The 23,607-nt window shown below is 47.8% G+C and overlaps 1 protein-coding gene across 2 annotated transcripts in view; it reads left to right on the top strand.

The window, feature by feature from the left end:
- The window catches only part of ST8SIA2 (ST8 alpha-N-acetyl-neuraminide alpha-2,8-sialyltransferase 2), an 86,758-nt gene extending 63,531 nt beyond the window's left edge, over nt 1-23,227 (top strand). For both annotated transcript variants that reach the window (XM_010593847.3, XM_003413902.4), the window contains 2 exons: nt 3,548-3,841; nt 22,942-23,227. In XM_010593847.3, the coding sequence (XP_010592149.1) occupies nt 3,548-3,841; nt 22,942-23,227 (580 nt within the window). The remainder of the gene's footprint in view (nt 1-3,547; nt 3,842-22,941) is intronic.
- The last annotated feature ends 380 nt before the right edge of the window (nt 23,228-23,607 follow it).

The following is a 23,607-nucleotide window of genomic DNA, read 5'->3' as shown; positions in this document are numbered from 1 at the left end:
GCCAACCAAGAGGTTGAAGGTTCAAGTCCACCCAAAGGTGCTTTGGGAGAAAGATTTGGCAGTCTAATTCCAAAAACTCAGCATTTGAAAACCCTGTGGAGCCCTGTTCTACTTTGACACACATGGGGTCACCATCAGTCAGAATCAACTCAATGCCAACTGGTACTGGTTGCGGCTTTTGCATTGTAACAGCAGATTGGATAGTTGCAGCAAAAAGACTGTGTAGCCTGCAAAGCCTACGATATTTGCTATCTGACTTTTACAGAAAAAGTTTGCCAAACCCTGACCTATAACCTGGTGCTGAAGATTAGTAAGAAAATCATCAGGGGGAACAAATTGTTGGTCCGAGTTTGCAAGGTGGTACCCTTCAAAGTATCCTTATTACCCTGTGGTCAAAGGCTGGGATGTGCTGGGGAGATAGAGAAACTTCAATTTTGTACTTGGCCATTGTTTTCTCTAAGACATTGGCTCTTGCTTTTCAGTTACCAGAGACATTTGAACACAGGTATTCATAGTCCTGACACCTGACTCCAACCCAGACAGGCTTGGAAACAAGGCCTTGCTGTTCCCTGGTCAAAAGTAGGACACACAGAACCTCGAGTTTCATTCCAAACAGCTCCCAGCCCTGGGCAGAACTGCATACCTCATCTCATCTTCCTACTGGGACCATTCCTGCCACAAAAATCTCCTTGTCCTGGGCCTTTGGGAAGTAGCCTTATCATAGAGCACACTGACCCTTCGAACATGGGAAGATATGCTGTATTACTCTTGAATCCATGTGATTGAAGAGATACCATGGGCTGGCAGCCAACGTCGGGTTGTTTGTGTTATCCCTGGCCAGGTTTTGGCTGTGCGGGGAATATCCAATGGCTCCATCTCTGTTTTTCAACCTAGAAATTGGTGAGGTTATGGGAAAGGAAGGAAGGAACTGTGACAGGTTTGTCTGATTGGAGACCAGAGAAGGTGTGAGGCTTGGGTGGGGTGGGCGTTACGAGTGAGGGCATAGGGTAAAATCTACATCCTGATGGGGTCAGGTCACCTGTCACAGTGTTGGACAGGGTTGAGGGCAGCCTTTCTGCCCTAGTGTCACATAGATAGCCATGCCTCTTCCTTTGTCACAAGTCATGAGTTTCAACAGTGAGTTTTCTGGGCTCCACTGGACTCTGCCCGAGGAATTTACAGAGGAAACAACAAATACTGGCCAATAGTTTCCTTTTTGGACACTTACAAGTATAGTGTCTGAAATCCAGTCTTGCCTCTGCCGTCCATTTGCCATGTGACTTGGAGCAGTCACTCCCCTTTCTGGGCCTTAGTTTCATCATCTCTAAAATGGGTGAGTTGGACTGACTGAGGTCATTTCGTTAGGAATATTGTACAAAGCTGTAGCCCAGTTCTTCTCAAATGTTAACATGTGTACAAATCACCTGGCTTATTAAGATGCAGTGTCATCAGGTCTGGGGCAGGGCCTGAGTCTCTGCATTTCTAACAAGGTCCCAGGGGATACCGCTGCTCCTGGAGTGTGGAGTGCCCTTTGAGGAGCATGGCTGTAGCTTGCCGTGCCTCACTCCTTGGTGCCATGCACACACCTGTTCACACACACATAGAAAGAGGAACCTGAAGCGCCAAGGAGAGAGCTACTCAAACACATTTGTCCTTCAACTTGTAGGTCTATATACATGGTTCTCACAGAACTCTGTGTCTCTGGGGTAGGCCTAAATGGTGTTTTGAGACAAGATTACACACTCCACTGTGCACAGTCCCCATGTTCAACGCTAGGGACACAGTGTGCACATTCAGGCAGGACCCAGAAAGGAGAGAGGGTCCCTCAAAAAACAGACCTCTGGTGGAATAATAGAGGCTGCTCACCCCCCATCAGGGTCCCTGGCTGGTTCAGCAAGAGATTGCAATGGCCGCTTACCTTGTCCTCCAACACCCATTCCATCCCCTCTGATACATACCAAAGCTTAATCTTACTCTTATCTAACTGGTAACCTAAAATGCAAATCTGTCCACATCACTCTCCTGCTTAAAAGCCTTCAGTGGCTCCCTATGGCCCTCAAAACCAAGTCCCTGATTCACAGACACTTTGACATCTCACCCTGTCTGGCTTTCCAGCACATCTCCTGGCCTTCCTCTAAATGCTCCTGCTGGTTTACACCTCTGTGCCTTTGCATGCGTTTCCTGTACATACGGTACATGGCATGACATCTCCTAAAATTGCCTGACTTAGCTGAGAAGCTTGTAAAATAAATATCAATCCCTAAGCTCAACCGTTGATCTGAATCTCCAGGTGAGAGACCTGGGAAATCTTAAACAAGGGCCTGAGGTAGTCTACGGTCTGGCATGCTGGAGAAGCACTTCCCTCTTGTTGGTTGTCCACCTGTGGACCCTTCCAGACTTCCCTCAGTGGTCACCACCTCTAGGAAGACCACCTGGTACTCCTCCTTCCCCATAATAATGATGGCAACTGTTGTATTGTTAGGTGCCATCAAGTTGGTCCCAACTCTTAGTGACCCTATGTACAACAGAACAAAGCACTGCCCGGCCCAACGCCATCCTCACGATTGTTGTTATGCTTGAGCCCATTGTTGCAGCCACTGTGTCAATCCACTGCTATTCATAAGGTTTTCACTGACTAATTTTTTCAGAAGTAGGCTGCCAGGTTCTTCTTCCTAGTCTATCTTAGTCTAGAAGCTCAGCTGAAACCTGCCCAACATGGGTGACCCTGCTGGGATTTGAAGTACCAGTGGCATAGCTTCCAGCATCACAGGAACATGCAAGCCACCACATCATGACAAATTGGCAGATGTGTGGGGATGATGACAATAGTTAGCATTTATTGAGCTCTTACTGTGGTTTAGCAGTGTTCTGAGTATGGGGTGTATAGTAGCTCCTTTAATCCTTGTGAGAGGGATGTCATTGTGAGATTTATTATAGCCAAAGGAACTGTTATAGCTAGCTATAATAGATAGATACCTAGATAGATAGACACGTAGATAAGTAGATGGATGGATGGATGGATGGATGGGCGGGTGGGTGTTGGTGGGTGGGTAGGTAGGTAGATAGGTAGGTGGGCAGATAAGTAGGTAGGTAGGTAGATAGTCAGGCAGACATATAGACAGACAGATCACTATTCCTTAACTATAAGGAAGCTGTAAGGAAGTGCAGAGAGGTTGAGCAAGTTGCCCAGAGTCACACAGGTAGAAACTATTAGAGCTGAGTTTTGATCCTGGGAGTTGGCCTTCAGAGCCCTTCCTCTGTTACCTGCCCAGTACACCGTCATCTTGTGGACTGAGAATTTCCTTACTTCTTTTCTCCTGTCCTAGATTTTGAACTCCAGAACACAAACACTTTACATACCTGGGGTCTAGTATATGGCAGGAGCTCAGTAACTATTTGAGGCAAGAGAAAGAGGAGGATGACAGAGGGTCCAGTAAGGGCAGGAAGATGCTCTGAGTCTTTGTTTAGGGATGCAGAGGAGAGAGGAAAAGCAAAGGATGGCATCTCAGCTTCCTCAAAGGAACTATGTTGCCGTTTTCTCTGGCAGGTGCAATTTGGCTCCAGTGCAGGAGTATGCCCGGGATGTGGGGCTCAAGACAGACCTGGTAACCATGAACCCATCAGTCATCCAGCGGGCCTTCGAGGACCTGGTCAATGCCACATGGCGGGAGAAGCTGCTGCAGCGGCTGCACAGCCTCAATGGCAGCATTCTGTGGATCCCGGCCTTCATGGCCAGGGGTGGCAAGGAGCGTGTTGAGTGGGTCAATGAGCTCATCCTGAAGCATCACGTCAACGTGCGTACTGCATACCCCTCCCTGCGCCTGCTGCACGCCGTCCGTGGGTGAGTATGCTTCGTGTGCAACACTCATTGTCAGATGCATTTCCATCCCAGCCCCACCACCCTTAAGCTGTGTGACCCTAGCTAGTCACCTGACTTTTCTGAGCCTTCCTTTCTTGAGAAATGAGGGGAGCGGCAAGTGGGTTTCACCTGGCATGTGAAGTTTGACCAATTGGTCATGCCTGCCTGGAGAGCTGTGTTGAGGAGGATCCTGAGGCTGTATCAAGGCTCAGTGGGGACAGATGCCATGAGCATAGGAGGGGAGATGTTGGCTGGTGTGTCATACATCTGCCATCCCTGTTAGGTGATTTTCAAGAATAGAATCAGGGTTCAATGGACTTGACTTCAAATATCTTCCAATAAGTCACCTTAAGTTCTCTAAAACTGTCTCCTCATCAGTAAAATAGGGGCAGTGACAATAACGTCAGAGGGGGTGAAGACCAAATGAGATATTGTATGTAAAATGTGTAGTAAAATGCCAGGAGAGACACTCAGTCAATGTTATCATCGTTACCATCACCATCATCATTGCTACATCATCTCTACTTCCCGGTGTCATTTTCTCTAACTCTGCAGAGGATGTCTTAGAGACAGGGCTTAGAGATCTCTAAAGGAAGATCTGATGGGGAATGTTTTTGTCCACAAAGCCCTCTCCCTGAAATGGAGGAGAAACTTCGCCTAGGGAGTAAGAACAAGATAGGAAGAATTAAAGCACAGTAACCCACTCCCTGAGAAGGATTGGAGTAACCAATCATGTTGGCCTGGATGGATCTCTAATTCTAGAAAAAGGGATCCAGGAATTAAGGAGAATGAATAGGGAATGTTGGGGAGGGCCTAAACTATTCCTACCAATAAGTGTATGTCCATCTGAGTGAGGCTCTTCAACAATCCTGGCTAAATAAGTTTTAATTTCCAGCCTCTGGTTTGTTTGCTCCCATCCATGTGACCTGACATAGGCTTGGGCACTTTGACCAATAAACTGGCTAGGAATAGTGCTAGCACACAGCCACAGCAGCCATCGGAGACTGGTTGGATATTAAGTATGTATTCATTCTATTTCAGTTATCTATTGCAGTGAAGGAAACCCTGGTGGCATAGTGGTTAAGTGCTACAGCTGCTAACCAAAGGGTCAGCAGTTTGAATCCACCAGGCACTCCTTGGAAACTCTATGGGGCAGTTCTACTCTGTCCTATAGGGTTGCTATGAGTTGGAATCGACTCGAAGGCACCGGGTTTGGTTTTTTTGTATTGCAGTAAAGTAAATCACTCCAAAATTTAGTGGCTTATAAAAACAAGAAACATTTTATTACCACATTTTTATGCAAATAACGCATACCTTCTATGTTTGTCTGCCAACAGCACCCTCTCTCCCTGTGAGGTATTTTCATAATCATGCTATGCTAATTTTTTTATAGCAACATGTAAAAAAAGTTGACCTAGCAATGCTTAGGAAGATGCCTCATGGAGGGGAAGGTGCAGTTGGCAAACAAACAGAAGGCACATGTTATTTAAACATATGGTACCTTTCACAATTTCTGTTGATTACAAATTCAGGAAGGGCTCAACTGGATGGTTCTGGCTCTGGGTCTTTTATACAGCTGCAGTCCAATGGCGACTGAAGCTGGAATAGTAGAGGGCTGGAGGAGCTGGCATTTGACCATGCATTTCTCTCTCTTCATGTAACCTCAGGACTTCCGCATGTGGTTTCTCTGCATGGGCTAGATTGGGCTTCCTCACAGCATGGCAGTCTGAGAGCAGTCAGACTACTTACATGGTGGCTCAGGCTCTAGCAAAAGTCTTCCAGAGATGGAAGCAGAAGGCGTATTGCCCTTTAAGACCACATAGTGTCACTTCTACCATAACCTATTGGCTGACAAGTCACTAAGGTGACCCAGAATCAAGAGGAGAGCATGTAAACCCCACCTTTCAACAGGAGGGGTGTCAGAGAATTCGCAGACATGTTTAAAACCTCAACAAATTCATTCAACAACTATTTACTGAGTGCTTACTATGTGCCAAGCCCTGTTCTAAACACTGTGATGTAATAATAAAACAAACCCCCTGCTCTTCTAAGCACTTCCATTTTCTGTAGAAGATAAATTATAGGCAATCAAGTCAATAAGATACTTTTAGATAGTGCAATCAGGAAAATTTCTGGAAAGATGTAGCTTTGCGCTAAGACCTGAGTGTGGAGAGGGCACCAGCCATGCACAGATCTGGGGGGCAGAACCTTCCAGGTGGAGGGAACCCCAAGTGCAAAGGCCCCAAGGCAGGAGCTTATGTTCATGAGCAAAAGACAAGTGTGGTTGGAATGGAGTGAGCAAGGAGGAAGGGACAGGAGATGATGTCGGCAAGAGGGGCAGGATCTAGAATAGAGAAGGGGTTTGTATGTTCTACATTTGAGGTGTAGGCACGGAGATGGGTGGCGGGATCTGATTCATGCCTTAAAAAGATTCTTCTGGCTGTTGTATGGAGAATAGACCGTAAGGGGGCAAGAACGGAAGCAAGGGCATTCTCTGGGAAGTTGTTGCAATTGCCCAGGCAGGAAACAACTGTGGCTTCAACAAGAATTGTGGCAGAGAAGGGTGCACCTGTTTCATCAGATTTGCTCTAAAATTTAAAGGTAGAGGCAGCAGGATTTGCTGATGAATTCTATTTGAAGCGTGAGAGAAAGGGAAAAATCCAGGATGACTCTTAGGACTGGAATTTGAGCAACTGAGAGGATGGTGGGAGAGGGGGGTAAACTTTTTCTGTGATAGGAGAGCTGGAGAAGCCCACACGGGTTTGGGGTGTTGAGAAAGTGAGTTCTTTCTTGGGCATATTAAATTTGAGATGCCTGTTACAAATATACCCCTCCACGCTCCTGACCTCCCAGCTTGGGGTCAGACCCTGCAGCCAGTTGCCCATCTGACCACGCAGCTGACCACAATCCTGCTCTGGGCTCATGAAGGGGCCCAGGGTACAAACTCCCTGCTGACCGTGGAACATTAGAATGCTCTTCACTGGGCGTTAACATAACTCACTGAGACCCTAGGAAGCCCCCTGAGCCACCCACAAAGGACTCTTGTCATCCTCATAGAGGTGACTCTTGCAGCACCCACACCCGTGCCAGCACTGGTCTCACGATGGTGGGTGTTGACATGCGAAACTCACTGCCCCCAAGAAAGACCTAGAGAGAGGCTCAGTAAGAAACTGCTGCACTGTGGCTGATGGAGCCAGGGTGACACCTGTTTGGACACAGAGCCCCCTGGAGCCACATTCCTTACCCTGGAGGTCTACCTGCCAACGCCACGCCAGCAACCTCACACGCCACCCCGTCACAGAGTGAGTCTGCCACAGCAGCTCAGATCCCATGGACTTAGGCTCAGTGCCACTCATTGTATCTCCCTAGATGTTTTGGAGGTCCGGGGGAATAAAAGAAGGGAATGGACTGCCTTTTGGTGAATAGAGAAAAAATGCCTTGGACAAGAATGGGCAACCACCTGGAAGGAGCCTAGGAAGCCAGAGCTATTTCCAGCCATATAATTGACTCACTTTCATCTGTCAAAATAGCACTAAGCTCCAATAATCAGCCCTTTAAACAAACAGGCTGCTAATCCTGAGACTGTAACATCTTCCTTTGCAGGAACTTCCGGGAGGAAAAAGTACAGGAGAGAAGGTTGGGGTGGGTCTGTGCTTTTAGCAAGTGGAGGAGGAATTGGTGAGAGGGGCTTCAGGTGCGTTGGAATGGATTTCTGCCAATGAATCTCTCCCTCCACAGGACCATGGACCTTGTAGGGTGCAGGCTCCAGTAAGGGTGCCAGCGAGACGGGGGGCAACATCTGTGATAAGAGGAAGGGCTCGCCTCTGTCTTGGACTACGATTTACAGAACGATCTTGTTTCCTTTTTTAAAAATCCATTGCCCAATAAACCACCTGTCTGTGGAGTGTGTGGAGAGATGGGGGACTTTTGAGAACCCTAGTATCTTCATTTTGCAAACGGGAACTTGATGTTCAGTCTAGTTGGGTGGTTTGTGCGAGGTCGCCCAGCCAGTAACTGGCAGAGCCAAGAGCTGAACCATATTATCTGACTCTAATGTAGTGCACCACTGCCCCAGAAATTTGCACCTATTCGGTTCTGGATTGGGGGCCCACTGAGCTCAGTGGGCAGGGGTCGCCACACTGGAGAAGTGGTGTCTGTACATCAAAGTTGGTGATGCAACATGGCAAGGAGAGAAGGTAAAGGCTTCAAAGGTCTCTACTCTTCCCACTGTGCGCCTTCTCATAGCATTGCCAGATAGATCCCTACTGTCGACCACTGACTCCCAAAGGGCACTAATTAATTAGACCCATGTTAACCTCAAGGAGTTCTCTGTGAGCCTGCTACCAGCCTCTATTCCTGTCCCTATTTTTATCACTGATTTAAATGAGGGCAGTGATGGTCTGCTTAGCAAGTTCACATGACTTTTCCGGGTGCCCTCGGTGATGCAAATGGTTAATGTGTTCAGCTGCTAACCAAAAGGTTGGAGGTTCAAGTCCACCCAGAGGTGCCTTGGAAGAAAGGTCTGGCAATCTACTTCCAAAATTTCAGCCATTGAAAACTCTATGGAGCACAGTTCTACTCTGACACACATGGGTTCACCATGAATGGGAATCAACTCCATGGCAACTGCGGACTGGTTTTATGATTTGGGAGGGGAGGGGGTAGGGAATATTTGCAGCCACAGAGTGAATCCAAATTTCTAGTGACTGGCTGAAGCAATGAGCCAATCTAAGAGGAAGAGAGTTCATATGGACAAACGCAAGATTCTCTACTTAGGTTCAAAGCAATTGTGCAAGTCCAGAGGGACGAACGGTGCCAGTCATAGCAAGCCGTGGTTGCTCAGAAGGATCAAATGATCTTAGCTCACAGCACCTGAAGTCAGCAGTGGCCTTGTTTTCTCTGCCTGGTCAAATCCCATTTGGAGAATCACATTCAGTTTTGGGTACCAGGACTGGAGAGGGACCACAGTGGCAGAGAAATTCAAAAGTTGACTTGTCAACCAATATACCCCATGAGCAGTCACCACCCATCTGTCAGGGGAGGCTTGCATGTTACTATGATGATGCTAAATAGGTTTTGACCGCACTTCCAGACTGGGATGGAGTAGGAAGAAAGGCCTGGTGACCTACTTCTGAAAATCAGCCAGTGAAAACCTTATGGATCACAACGGTCCAATCCGCAGTTGGTCCTGGAGATGGTGCAGGGTGGGCAAAGTTTCATTCCATTGTGCGGGGTCACCGTAAGTCAAGGGCTGACTCGACGGCAGTTAACAGCAACAACCTGTCCTTGAGGGGCTCGTAGATTTGGCCTGGTGTAGGGCTGGGAGAGGAGGACCTACAGAATGCTGAGGTTCATCTGGAAACTGCAAAAAACATTCCAACAAATAAAGATCAACTGAAACAAGATTGGCCGCCTCTGAAGATCTGGTGAGCTCAGCATCCTTGAAGGTGTTCAGGCAGCCAGGAATGCCCCTTCCAGGGGACGTGGAGAGGGAAATCCATGCCACAGGACAGTCAGTTAGATGGCCTCCCCTCCCTCTCTGAGATTCTTTAGTTCAACATGTCTGTGCTGGGACTGTCGCTCTAACCTACAGGGCACTCTCAAGACTGCTGCCCATTTGAGATGTTGGCAGATGCAGACATTGCAGAGAGAGGTGGAGTGTGGCACAGAGGCCCTGAGCAGCCGGCCTGCCCTCCAGCTCTCACCAGCAGCCGGCAGGGTCCAGCCTCTGGTGCCAACAACGCGGCTTCAGCCCCTGCTCCAGCCTGAGCGGCTTTCCCAGGACCCTCTGGCTCTGCCTGCCTCGGAGCAGCACAGCACCCTGGCTAGCTGTTGACAAGGAGAGTGAGCAACAGAGGGGAAGAGACACCCACTGAGGCAACTGAGTATGGCCTCAGAAAGTGGGAAACCATACTGGCAGCTGGTAGTGCATGGCCCTAATTCAATTACGACAATGGGGGAGGCTGTCACCCACACAGAGGGTGGCGCCTCGGCCAGGAAGATGCCCGAGGGCCCATCCAGCCCACAGGCTTTGTGTAGAGAAGGACAGTGAACTGGTGCTGAGCCTGGGCCTCAGGATGGCCCTGACGCAGCTCACATCTCCACCAGGGCTAGAGGGGCACATCGGCAGAGCAGGCCCTTCACCTGTCAGCAGGCAGCAGAAACCTGAGGCCCCCGGGAGAGGGTAACCAAGGTACAAAGAATAAAGGGCGAGCAGGGCAGGCTGGAGGTGTGCCTCCTGGACATGTCTGCCACTGTCCAGAGAGTGTGTCCCTAGGCCAGTCGTCCCCCTCCCTGGGCCTCAGTCTCTTGCAATGGAAAGGGACTGGGGCAAACTGGATTCGCCTTTCTGGAAGCCTGTTCCGTGGTGCTACGTGAGAAGAAAGGGGCGAAGGTCTGTGGGCTTAAAGCACAGATAGCTATAGGCACTGGTTTTTTTTTTTTTAATGAATTGTCTCTCTCTTTGAAAAAACAAACAAACCAAAGCAATGTGTACAGTAAAAGGAAAAGTCCAAATAGCATAAAAGCATCCAAAGTGAAATGTAAGTCTTCGTCCCAGCCCCCCGTCCTTCCTCACCTGCTAGTGGTGTTCTGTGTGTGCATCTTTCCAGAACTATCCCTTTTTACACAGAAGGGAGCCTGTTTTAAGCACTGCACCTTGCTTTATTCTGGAAATTATTCTAGAAGAACACATACCGCCTTGTTCTCTTTCTCAGCTGCCAAGTGCTCCGCTGTGCATCTGCACTGTAATTTCTATCATCAGAAGCCATTGCTGGGTATTGCAGTTGTCTCCAATCTTTTGCTGACCTACTCAGAGTTACAGTGAACACCTTGTACTGATGTGTGCAAATGTGTGTATCTCTGGGTTTGCTAGAAGGTACTCTGGTAGCACAAGGTTAAGTGCTCAGCTGCTAACTGAAAGGTTGGCGGTTTGAACCTGCCCAGTGACTCCTCGGGAGACAGACCTGGTGATCTGCTTCCACAAAGATTACAGCACCCTATGGGGCAGTTCTATTCTGTCATATGGGGTCACTATAGTCGGAAACAACTCGAAAGCACCTAACAACAACAGGGTTTGCTTTAAGCGCAGTTGCTAAAAAGGGAGATGCCTATATGGCATCGTTAGTTTCCATAAAAAAAAACCAAACCCAGTGCCATCGAGTCGATTCCGACTCCTAGCGACCTTATAGGACACAGTAGAACTGCCCCATAGAGTTTCCAAGGAGCGCCTGGAGGATTCAAACTGCTGACCCTTTGGTTAGCAGCCGTAGCACTTAACCACTACACCACCAGGGTTTCCTTAGTTTCCATAGACCTTGCCAAATTGCCCTTTTTTTTTTTTTTAGAGGTAGGTACAGATCTACACCTCCACCAATGAAGTATTGAAAATGCTTGTTTTCCCATAACCTCACCAACATGGTGTGTTATCCACATTTTTTATCTTTGCCAATTCAGCGAACCATTGCATCTTATTGTTGTTTGAAATTGGATTCCTTTAGTCATGAATGAGATCAAATGTTGTTGCCATTTCTTTTTTGTTTGTTTTGTTTTTCCTGTTTGCAGCAGCATCAATTTAAATTTCAGAGCCTTTAAACCCTCCGGAAATGGTCCTGCTGAGCCTCTGAGGACAGAGGCCATACCTGTGTACAAGCTGCAGTCTCTTGGCTCCTTCACAAGCCCACCCTGTAGCCAGGGGAACCCCTGGGGAGTAACCAACATCACCTATTTTCTTTTCTTTTGGCCACTTGTTATCTAGGGTGCTGTTAGCCTGCCTTTCAGATGTACAGACCTAGTGGCTGCCTAGAAGGGTCTAGAATGAGGCTGGGCTCGCTCATCTCTTCTGACAGTGCTCCAAAGTCCACCCTGGCCTCTGCTTTCTAGTTTTTTGTTTTTTTTTTTCACAGTTTCATTAACTACAGATATGTGAAGGACCTGCTTTGGCTTGTACACCACTGGGCTCTGGGGATATACAGTGACTAAGAAGCAGGAAGTCAGTCCCCTTGCTCAGAGAATTGACAATTGTAGAAAAGGAGAAAGACAAGCCAACAAGTCATTATAATGTAGCATGACAAGTACTATAATAGGGAAAGAATAACACATGGGGCACAAAACCATCAAGGGAGGTCCGGGAAGGCTTCCTGCAGGAAGTGGCATGGAAGCTGAGCTAATGAGAAGGAACTGGGAGCTGGGAGCTCAGGGGATGTGGTGGTGTATTGGAAGAAAGGGAAGAAGTTCTTGGGGCAGAGTGGCCGTGCACACTACACAGCGGAGAGATCTGCAGGCCTAGGTCACAAGGGCTTCCCAAGCCCTGCTGAGACAATTAGATTGTGTCCTGTAGCCATCAGGAGTCATTGGAGAGTTCTCAGTGGCATGGTCAGATTTGAGGTTAGCCTGGCTGACTTGAGGTAGAGCACTGGCTGGGTAAGCCTGGAGGCCTGGGGACCAGGAATCAGCCGTGAGCATCGCCACAGCTGGACTGGCTGTGCGTTCCAGCCCCAGATTCTGGACAAAACCCCCAACTATTACTACGAAGCTGGGCAGGGCCAAGGCTACTTATATGGATGACAGGGGAACAGGAATCAGAGAGTTCTGTCCCCTGCTTTGCTTCACCCAGTATCTCTTGACAACCACCAGTGAAATGTCCCTGCTTCTCAAGGACATGTGAGCTATCTCCATCCCACGAAGCACTTCTAGCGTCTTGAGAAAACCCTTTTTGTCACCTTTTCCAATAGTGGCAGCCACCATCCTTGCCATGTCCAGAGCCTAGGAATCCAGCGAGAAGAACGAATATACTTTGGAGATGATTTTGGCAATCCTCATTTATTACTGCCCAGTCTCATAAAGGAAACCCTGGTGGTGCAGTGGTTAAGTGCTACAGCTGCTAACCAAGAGGATGGCAGTTTGAATCCTCCAGGCGCTCCTTGGAAATTCTACTGGGCAGCTCTACTCTGTCCTATAGGGTCTCGATGAGTCGGAATCGACTCGATGGCAGTGGGTTTGGTTTTTTAGTCTCATAAAATACAGTGATTAACAGTCATGGCAACTGGGGTAGCCAATTTGGAAAATAATTACTGCCTTCTTTGAGATGACGTTGCCTTCTAATTAAAATCTCAGGACTGAGATATTAAAGGTGCATTGTCAATACAACATCCCGGATGCACCAGCTAACCTCATTTGGGAAGGCACAATTAATTAGTTTCTGTTTTAACATCCAGCTGTTATCCTAAGGAAAGCAATCGTCTACAAGATGCCCAACGCGACTAAGGAGATATAAAGGAAATCGAGAGTGATTTGTTCCTGCATAACTCAGTCAGCTTCTATCACAAGCTGCTCATCAACCGATGGCCCCGTGTCCCCATCAGACATCGCTCAGGAGTTCTTGTTTACCTGCCGAGGCAGAGTAGGAAATAATGGGGTCCCTCTGTGCCACTCAGCTCACGGCTCATTCCGGAACTTCATTTGCTGTTAACACCTTTCCCAGTTAGCGAGTCTAGGGGAAAAGCCTGGCATCAATCTGACAGGTTGGGCATCTTTATTGCTGTCCTAGCCAGCCACAGTCACAGCTGCTTGCATTGCTAGCTTTCCCCTTTCTTCTTTTCCACTTCTTTCCATTTTTTAGTTCTGTAGGAATCAAACATTGGCTGAGCACAACATTAGTCAGGATCATCAATTTCAGGCTATGCTACAGTAACAAACCCTGAAATCCCAGTGGTTTAGCACAGCTGTTTATTTCTCACTCTGGTAAAGTGTGATGTGGGTTGACTCAAGATGCTCTCTTCCAACCAGTGACTCAGGGATCTAGGATTCTCCCATCTTATGAGGACACCATCATAACCTGAGGCTTTGAAGTTCTTTGAGGCAGGGAAAAGAAAGTGGAAGAACCCATGCTTAAAGAACGTTGGCACAGAAGTGACGCATTTCTTCTCATAGCCTATTGGCCAGAACTGGTCACATGAACTCAGCCCAATTACGAAGGAAGCTGGGAAATGTAGGAGAGTGTATGGAATATTTGTTGAGCACCAATATCTGCCACAGGGCCTTCTATGCACCAGGCACCAAGGCAGGTGCCTTTCAATTCCCTTTCTAAGGAGTATAAGGCATGGCCTCTGCTCTCTTAGAGATCATAGTACAGATTCCTGTTGGAGACCAATACACACAGTAATGAATTATCAGCCCAAGTTGATAAGCACAATAAGAGACGGAGAAACAAATCTCATAATAGATTAAAACAAGACAAAGGAAAACAAAAAACAGTTTCCATCGAATTGACTCTGACTTATAGCAACCCATTTGTATCAGAGTAGTGCTGTGCTCCACAAGGTTTTCAAAGCCTAATTTTTTTCAGAACTAGACCTCTAGGCCACTCTTCCAGAGTACTTCAGGGTAGACTCAAACCGTCAGCCTTTTGTCTAGCAGTCAACCACTGTACCACCAGTTAACCATTGCACCACCCAAGGACTCATGTTAGGTTGTTGTTGTTAGGTACCGTCAAGTCAGTTCCGAATCATAGTGACCCTACATGCAACAGAATGAAACACTGGCTGGCCCTGTGCCATCCTCACAATTGTTGCGGTGCTTGAGCCCATTGTTTTAGCCACTGTGTTAATCCATCTCATTGAAGGTCTTCCTCTCTTTCACTGACCCTCTACTTTACCAAACATGATGTCCTTCTCCAGGGACTCGTTCCCTCCTGATAACATGCCCAAAGGACATGAGACAAAGCCTCACCATCTTAGCTTCTAAAGAGCATTTTGGCTGTACTTCTTCCAAGATAGATTTGTTCTCTCTTCTCACAGCCCATGGTATATTCAATATTCTTCACCAACATCATAATTCAAAGGCATCATTTCTTCTTTGGTCTTCCTTATTCATTGTCCAGCTTTTGCATGCATATGAGACCATTAAAAATACCATGGCTTGGGGCAAGCGCACCCTAGTCCTCAAAGCGACATCTTTGCTTTTTAACACTTTAAAGAGGTCTTTTGCAGCAAATTTGCCCAGTGCAATATACATCATTTGATTTCTTGACTGCTGCTTCCATGGGCATTGGTTGCGGATCCAAGCAAAATGAAATCCTTGACAACTTCAATCTTTTCTCCATTTATCATGATGTTGCTTATTCGTCCAGTTGTGAGAATTTTTGTTTTCTTTATGTTAAGGTGTAATCCATACAGAAGGCTGTAGTCTCTGATCTTCATCAGTACTTCAGGTCCTCTTCACTTTCCACAAGCCAGGTTGTGTCATCTGCATATCACAGGTTGTTAATGAGCCTTCTTCCAATCCTGATGCTGCGTTCTTCTTCATACAGTCCAGCTTCTTGGATTATTTGCTCAGCATACAGATTGAGTAAGTATGGTGAAAGGATACACACCTGACACACACCTTTCCTGACTTTCAACTATGCAGTATTCCCTTGTTCTGTTGGGATGACTATCTCTTGGTCTATGTATAGGTTCCTCATGAGCACAATGAAGTGTTCTGAAATTTCCAATTTTTGTCATGTTATTGGTAATTTGTTAAGATCCACGCAGTTAAATGCCTTAGCATAGTCAATAAAACACAGGTAAAAAACATATTTCTGGTATTCTCTGCTTTCAGCCAAGATCCATCTGACATCAGCAATGATATCCCCCAGTCCAAGTCCTTTTCTGAATCCAGCTTGACATTCTGGCAGTTCCCTGTTGATGTACTGCTACAACTGTTTTTGAATGATCTTCAGCAAAATTTTTCTTGTGTGTGATATTAATGATATTGTTTGATAATTTCTGCATTCTGTTGGATCATTTTCCTTTGGAATGGGCACAAATAGGGATCTTTTCCAGTCAGTTGGCCAGGTAGCTGTTTTCATGATCGGTAAAAAAAAAAAAAAAAAAAAAACTGTTGCTGTCCAGTCGATTCCAACTCATAGCAACCCTATAGGACACAGCCCCATACGGTTTCTAAGGAGAGCCTGATGGATTTGAACTGCTGACCTTTTGGTTAGCAGCCATAGCTCTTAACCACTATACCACCAGGGTTTCCACTTATGATAGGTAGAGGTGATTCATTCAGTCTGATCCAGGGAGAGAAGGGTAAACAAAGGGAAGGCTTCCAGGAAGGCATGATTCTTGTGCTTAGTTTGGGTGGAGTAGGGACATGTTGGGGACAGGCATCTTGGTGAAGGAAACAGCACACATAAAGGGCCAACACATGGCTGTGTAATCCTCAGACACACCTAGGAGCTACTTGGATGTTTCACCGCTGATCAAATTCTTTTCTCGCCCTTTCTAGGCAGAGTGTTGATAGCTTGAGAAGAAATTCATTTCTGAAAGCCTTCCCGTGCTCAGACCTCACTATCAGAAAACAAACAAACCACAAATCCCTGATATGGTATCTGTCCGGTAGTAGGGCTTGAATTCGTTCAGGGAGTGAATGTCAATCAGGTGTTCTAATGCCACCGTGTGCCGTGGCTCACATGTCCCAGAGTGGCACCAGCCACAGCTATAGCCAGCTCACTCCCCGCCCCAGCCTACCCGAGTCAACATGGGGTGAAAAATGCCCAAGGACCAGGGGTCAGGGAGGCCTGCATCTTGTCCCAGCTAGCTGTGTTGCTCATTTTCTCTATAAACTGGAAGTGGAGGCCCGTGGATTTCCCTTAGACATGATCTGTTTGGCTCACTCATGAGGACCTCGAACGATGTTTTAAAATTTGTTTAATTAGTTACCAACATTTACAAATTTGGAGAATTTTGCACGCAATTTCAGATTTTTGGTACTCTTGGAAAGAAAAAACAAAAAACCTGGCTCAGTGGACTGATTTTCCCACATGACAATAAAATTGGCTGCCCTTTGGATGCCACAATCCCCACCACCCACTATTGTCTTAGAAAATACCAAGGCCAAGTGTCAGTTTTGCATTTAGACATCCCAACTCCCAGCTTATTCAGTTATATCCCTACCAAGTCATTGGAGTTCGCCAGGCCTAATTGTCTTTAAAAGTCTGCAACTATTCGTAACTCTTACTCTTCTCCCCTCTTTTTCTTTAAATGTGCCTCACTCTTGAGTTCTTTTAATAGTTCTGCTTACTAGTTAGAGCAAGAGTTCTTAGCCTTGGCTAAACATTTGAAGTACATACTGCAGTGGTTTTTTAAAACTCCCGTGTTCAATCTGCTCCTGGGGGTGGAACCCAGGTATGGGTCCTTTTAAATCTCCTCAGGTGAACCCATTGTCCGGCCAAGGTCAAGAGCCACTGAGTTAGAGTTAAAAATGTAATGGACTAGCTCAGGATGGGGCAAGCTCCCCATCACGGAGGTGTTTAAGCCAAGCTGGGTGAGCACTTGCCAAGGCTGTTGTGGAGCAGGGAGGATCTAGGTATCAGCCACTGCCCTCTAGGATTCTTCTCCTTTGCTGTCTCTCCCTTTGGTCCTGAGGATCCCCCCAAGCTCATCGTAGCCCCATTGAGCACAGACAGCCAAGGTGGTTTAAGGAAGGGCCCTTTACCTAACCAGCCACCACGCCAGTCAGCATCAAGCATCCTGCAGAGTGAACATCCTAAATATTAGCTGGCAAACAAGCAGAGGGTGATGTGGGGAAGTCCTAGTATGATCACGTTAGACCAGCCACGTTCTCCCACTGCCCATGTCGTTGTTGAGGCTGCACCATTTGGGGAAAGAACGTGGTCTTGGAACCAAAAGGCCTGCAGAAGTGCCCCGATTCTACCGCTTACCAGCTGGGAGGTTTGGTCCCTTCTCACACCCTCTCTGAGGCCTGAAGTATGTGCCAGAGACAGGGTGCAGTGATGGGGACACTGGATAAAGTGCTTGAGAGCGAGTTCCTGAAATTGGGTTCAGACCTCAGTTGGGCAATAGGGAGGGAGGGAAGTGTCTGAGTAAATGCGGTTTGGAAGTTTGGAGAGGGGAGAAGGAGGCATGAAATGGGCCTGTCAAACCAGACAGCTAGACTTGGCCCGTAGGCTCTAGCAGCGGTGGAGAAGATGCAGTCATCTGAGAGCCCTGATCTCAGACAGCCGGTTGGAAACGTCCAGGTGGTACAACCAGTAGCTCTAGCTTTGTGCAAATCCTTCAGGGAGCAGTGCCAATTTGCCACTTGGCAGTAGCTCCCAGCGTCTGTGTTGTAGACAGAGTTCCCTTGTCTGAAGTAGGACAGAGGTGTCTGGGTGCCCTGTCAGCCTGGAGCCAGGCGGGCCAGAGGGCCTGCACCAGGGTCCCTGCACTGCATCTACGTCCAGCCTGGCCACATCCTCCCCCAGGACCCAGAACCTGGAAACCTCCATAAGAGCAGCTGTCGGGGCAGAATGATACCTCAGTGCAAACCCTTTCTGTGTTCTGGCGGAAGGAGCTGACTTGGAAGGCAGATGCGCTTCTGGGTTCGTTTTAACCCCTGTCTCCCCGTGACTGAGGAGGTGGGGACCTCAAGCCACGAGGGGCATAAGCAGAGCAGCAAGAAATCTAGCCCAGCCCCAGCCAGCGCCTCCATGGGAAATGCCGCCCATAGACTGCCCCTCACACTCCAGAACTTTCTCTTGGAGACCAGCAGTACCCTGCCCCAATGCACCCCCCACCCCAGCCCATAGAAAGTTAGCAGTATAAAAGAAAAGAAAAGAAAGTACCATACCCCAACTATACAAACACAGAGTTCTTCTGAGAAGTCTCCCTCCCACTCCCAAAATGACCGTTCACTTGTTCAGCAGTCTTTGCTCTCAAGGCCCAGACAGGTGTCCCAGAGATGGCAGGACAGATGACCCTCCAGGAGCCCCAGCGTGGTGGGAGAGACTGTTTGCCCCCTGCAGCCATGCGTTCCATATCCAGGAAAGGGTCTGGGGCACAAGTGGATGGAGTACACCAAGGAGAGACACTTAGTATAGTTCGAGCCCAAGGCAGAGCCACAAAGGATCCTGTTTGGACCTTTGATAAAGGAGACTAGAGATGGAGCTACTGAGGCTGGCTTCATGAAACAGCTCAGTGCCTTGGGGAGCTGCAGGCATTCTGTCTGGGAGGCAGCGAGGTAAAGCTGGTTGGAGGGTAGACAAAGGCCAGGTCTTGCAGAGTTTCTATTTGATGCCATGGGACTTGGACTTTATCTGGAGCAAGCAGAAGTTTTAGGCAGAGGGATGACTGGATTTCTGTGTGGAGGGCTACAACGTGGAGGGTGAGTCATGGGGCTGGGCTATAGCCATTGGTGTTAACTGCCATCGACTTAGTTCTTGACATATGGTGACCCCATGTGCAATGGAACAAAACCTGCCCAGTCCTGTGCCATCTCCGTGATCGGTTGTGGATCAGACTATTGTGATCCATAGAGCTTTCGCTGGCTGATTTTCAGAAGTAGATTGCCAGGCCTTTCTTCCTATTCCTGTTCTGTATCACAGCAACACGCCTTGGCTGGGGAGCAAACCCAGGTCTCCCGCATGGAAGGCAGGCATTCTACCACTGAGCCACCGATGGGGCCTATGGCCATAGGGACTTCTAACCAGGGCAGAGAAGAAATGATGAAGGTCTGCAGTACTGCCACAAACACTTGCTCCTATTATTTTTTAACTATGTTGTATTTGTACTCACTGGAGCCATTGTCCTGTCCTCTACCTTTGTTACCTCCGCCTGATTCCTGGGTAGAGAATTCAGCTACAGGAAAATTTCTTGGCCCAGACAGGATGAGGTAGGAGGAGGAGCATGGAAAGAGGTTTCAAATAACCAGCTTATGAAACAAGGGTGCTTGTCTAGAGGGCCATCTAGGAGGGTCGTTGTCACACTGACTCTGGCCCTCTGTGACCATGACCTCCATCAGCAATGGTTCGGGAAAGATTCACATCACCCCGGCATGACAAACAGAGGAGGGCTAGGAGGTAGAGAGGGGTCCTTAAATACATTTTATTATATCAGTTATTACGGAGTCCTGGTGGCGCAACGATTAAGCTCTTGGCTACTAACCAAAAGGTTGGCAGTTCAAACCCACCAGCTGCTCAGCAGAAGAAAAGACCTGGCAATCTGCTGCCATAAAGATTATAGCTCAGAAAACCTTGTGAGGGCAGTTCTACTCTGTCATATAGGGTTGTGATGAGCCAGAACCAACTGGACAGCACACAACAACAACATATCAAGTATTACAAGATTTACTGAAATTACACAAGTAATTAGGAACCTTTTCTGATTCAAAGGCTAACTCCTTCACAAAAACAGTTTAAAGGTGACTTTCTGGAATGTTTTGGGGTTCCCTTTTTTGAACTGCAGGAGGAGGCTTTTGCAAAAGGAAGGAGGCACTTGGGCCTCTAGAAAGCTTGGGGGCCTCCCTCCAAACACACACCTTTGAATAGCATGAAACAGTTTCAACTTTCAGCAATACGTAAATATTTTTTGTCAGGCATACTTCTACATCTGGCATGAGTTAATAATTTAGTTGGTGTGTTTGATTACAAAGTCACACACGTCACCATACTGAGGTGTCACCTCAGAAACTGCGCTGACCTTCACTCCCACTGGGGAGTGAATTTTTTCACAGAGGCAAATCAGAGTATGTGGGGCGGGGACCGTTCTGTCTGGAACATGCCCTCCAAAAAGTTATGTTGAAGTCCTAACCCATGTACCTGTGAGCGTGACCTTTTTTGATCTTTGAAGGTCTTTGAGGATGTTATCAGTTAACATGAGATCAGACTGGAGTAAGGTGGGTCCTAACCCTACCCGAGTGGCCTCCTTATAAAAGAGGAGAAGAGACACAGAGAGACTGACAGGACAGCTGTGTGAAGATACATCTATCTACAAGGCAAGGAGTCCTGGGGTCCCAAAAGCTGGGAAAGACAAGAAAGATTCTTCCCCTAGAGACTTCAGAGAGAACATGGCCCTACCCTTACCCTGAATTCCAATTTCCAGGCTCCAGAACGGTAAGGCAATAAACTTCTGTTCTTAAAAGCCACCCACTTTAAGGCTAGCCCTAGGAAACTAATACAGGGAACTACTGAGGTTGTTTAAGGACAGAAAAACGTGGGCAGTGTCTGGTCTGGAAATGCAGTGATGAGGAATTTACGGTAAGGAATTGCAGGCAGTCTCCGGGTTACAAACATTCAACTTACGTACACCCTGTGGTTGCAAACCAACCCCTGAAAAGCCTATGAGGAAAAAAATGACTCGGTGTTCGGGCCCTCGGCTCCCACAATGGCCCGCGCTTCTCCCGTGCGCACAGGTGCCTCAGCGGTTCCTTGGCCCGCTGCTGGCAATGGGCAGGCCTCTGTGTCATGGTGCCCCAGCTTTGGCCCACAGTGGTGAGCAGAGAGCCCAAACGCACCCGCCTCCCTTGGAGCTCAGAAAGGGCTGGTCCCACCGTCAGCATGCCCCAAGCACCACCTCTGTACCCCGCGTGGCAGGCCTGCAGTTTAGATACAAACCATACCTAACTGTTCCAACTTACGTACGAATTCAACTTAAAGACAGACATCGAAGTGGAACTCGTTCAGTCTGTGGACTGCCTGTATGTCTTTCCACCAAGGCATATACACTGCATTTAAAGAGATTCATTATAGGTTAAGTGGAAATTTTTACAACAAATAGTCTAGAGTACACATAACAGTGAGCTCTAAATCCACGTGGGAAAAGAACTGCAATGGAAAGCAAGAACAAAGGCAAATAGCATTAATGCTTTTGACTTCTGCAGAAAGTGTCTTGGATCGTTGGCACTTGGGGGGTATCTCAGAGATCATCTGGACTGGGTTGCATCGTTGCACTTTGTTGTTGTTAGGTGCTATTGAGTCAATTTTTGACTCGTGGTGATCCCATGTGACCCCATCATTGCATCAATGAGAACAAGAGGTCCAGCTGGGAGAAGTGACTTGCTCAAAGTCACACAGATAATTGGTGATGGAACCGTCACTAAACCCAGGTCTTATAAGTTACCTTCTCGGACCTTCCATTTCTTAGGGTGTGAAATGGAGGTAGGCACCATCCTCCCTGCATCCTTGATTAAGGTACACTGAGATAGTCTTCGTACAAAGTGTAGCACCATGCCCGACTCAACACAGAGACCCCTTCATCCCACTCCTTCATGTTTCCTCTCATTACCCTTTGGCAGATTCAGAGGTGGACACAGCAAGACTCAGGTGACAGGCCTTTAGAAGACAAAGTGTGGGCAGTGCCCAGCCTCACAGGGCGGTCCATTGTCCAGTGACCTGTCAGTTCTCCAGTGAAGTCACACATGGCCCAAGGCAGGCTATGGTATCAGAGGACAGCAGTCCTGCAGGCAGGGAAGGAAGGAAATCCGGGGAAGCTCAAGAGGCAAGGGAGTAAATTTGTACCGAACTCAGGATGGCAATATGCAGACGGAAGCCCAGTGTGGGTCTCTGAAAGGCAGTGTGGCCAGAGCAAGTGCTTTATCAGGGGTCAGCAAACTACGACTGTGGGCCAAATCCAGCCACACCCACTTGTGTTGTCTATGGAGTCCCTTGGTGGTGGAGAAGGTTAATGCACTTGACTACTAACCAAAAGGTTGTTGGTTCGAGTCCACCCAGAAGTACCTCAGAAGAAAGGCAATCTACTTCCAACAAATTAGCCATTGAAAACCTGTGGAGCACAGTTCTACTCTGACATACATGGGATCGCCATGAGTCAGAGTCAACTTGATGGCCGCTGCGTTTTTTTGTTTGTTTATGGCTGATTTGGGGCTACAACGGCAGAGCTGAGTATATGCAACAGAGATGCAAAGCCTAAATTATTTAACACCTGACCCCTTACCAAAAAGCGTGCTGACCCTGCTTTAGATTTCCATAGGCCTAAGTTCAAATCAGATCCTGCCATTTTGTACCTTGGGCAAGCCTTTATTGTCTCTGAGCCTCACCTCAGCATCCGTGCATACTGACAGGCTGGAGACTTCCACACACCCAGGTCTGTGAAAGTGCCCAGCTTCAGGAGCAGTTTACTGTTTACCTGACTGGAGGAAGGGGCCAGGGATCAGTAGCTTGGTTGGTCCCTGCATTCTTGATTGGCAGGAGGCAGGCTTCTAGGCGGGATAAAACTATCTTCTTCCGGGGAAGGATAATTCCACAAACTCATGGTTTTTGTTTTTCTCTCCCTGTCTCTTTCGTTTGTTTTTTTTTTTTTCAGATACTGGCTGACCAACAAAGTCCACATCAAACGACCCACCACTGGCCTCTTGATGTATACTCTGGCTACGCGTTTCTGCAACGAGATCTACCTCTACGGCTTCTGGCCCTTTCCGCTGGATCAGAACCAGAACCCTGTCAAGTACCACTATTATGACAGCCTCAAGTACGGCTACACCTCCCAGGCCAGCCCCCACACCATGCCCTTGGAGTTCAAGGCCCTCAAGAGCTTGCATGAGCAGGGGGCTTTGAAACTGACTGTCGGCCAGTGCGATGGGGCAACGTAAGGCAGGAGCCCTATGGGACTCAGTGGCTCACATTTCCTGCCAGCTACACTACGGGCAGATGGGAGTCGGGGTGGCACAAACAATAGAACAAGCAGGCTAGTGGTTTTCTTTGTTAAAGTGTAAACAGTGACCAGAATATATATATATCTCTACCTGCATATATATATTGACCTGAGTATTTATAACTGTGTGGTGTTCATCTAGCATTAGGCAGATAAGCCACAGGAAGAAGGTGTGGAGAACCCACCTGAACTGGACTGAAACTCAGTCCATCTTTGGGGGCAGAAGGACTTGACATGAAAGAAGCCAGTCCTGTGACTTTGGATGACAAACTGCCTCCTGGGTTGGAGGATATTTGGGCTAATGGATGAATGAAGAGC

The sequence above is a fragment of the Loxodonta africana genome, chromosome 13 (genome assembly GCF_030014295.1).
Source record: "Loxodonta africana isolate mLoxAfr1 chromosome 13, mLoxAfr1.hap2, whole genome shotgun sequence".
NCBI lineage: Eukaryota > Metazoa > Chordata > Mammalia > Proboscidea > Elephantidae > Loxodonta > Loxodonta africana.
Note: the sequence above shows the minus strand (reverse complement) of the source record. Positions and strands in the feature narration are given on the sequence as shown.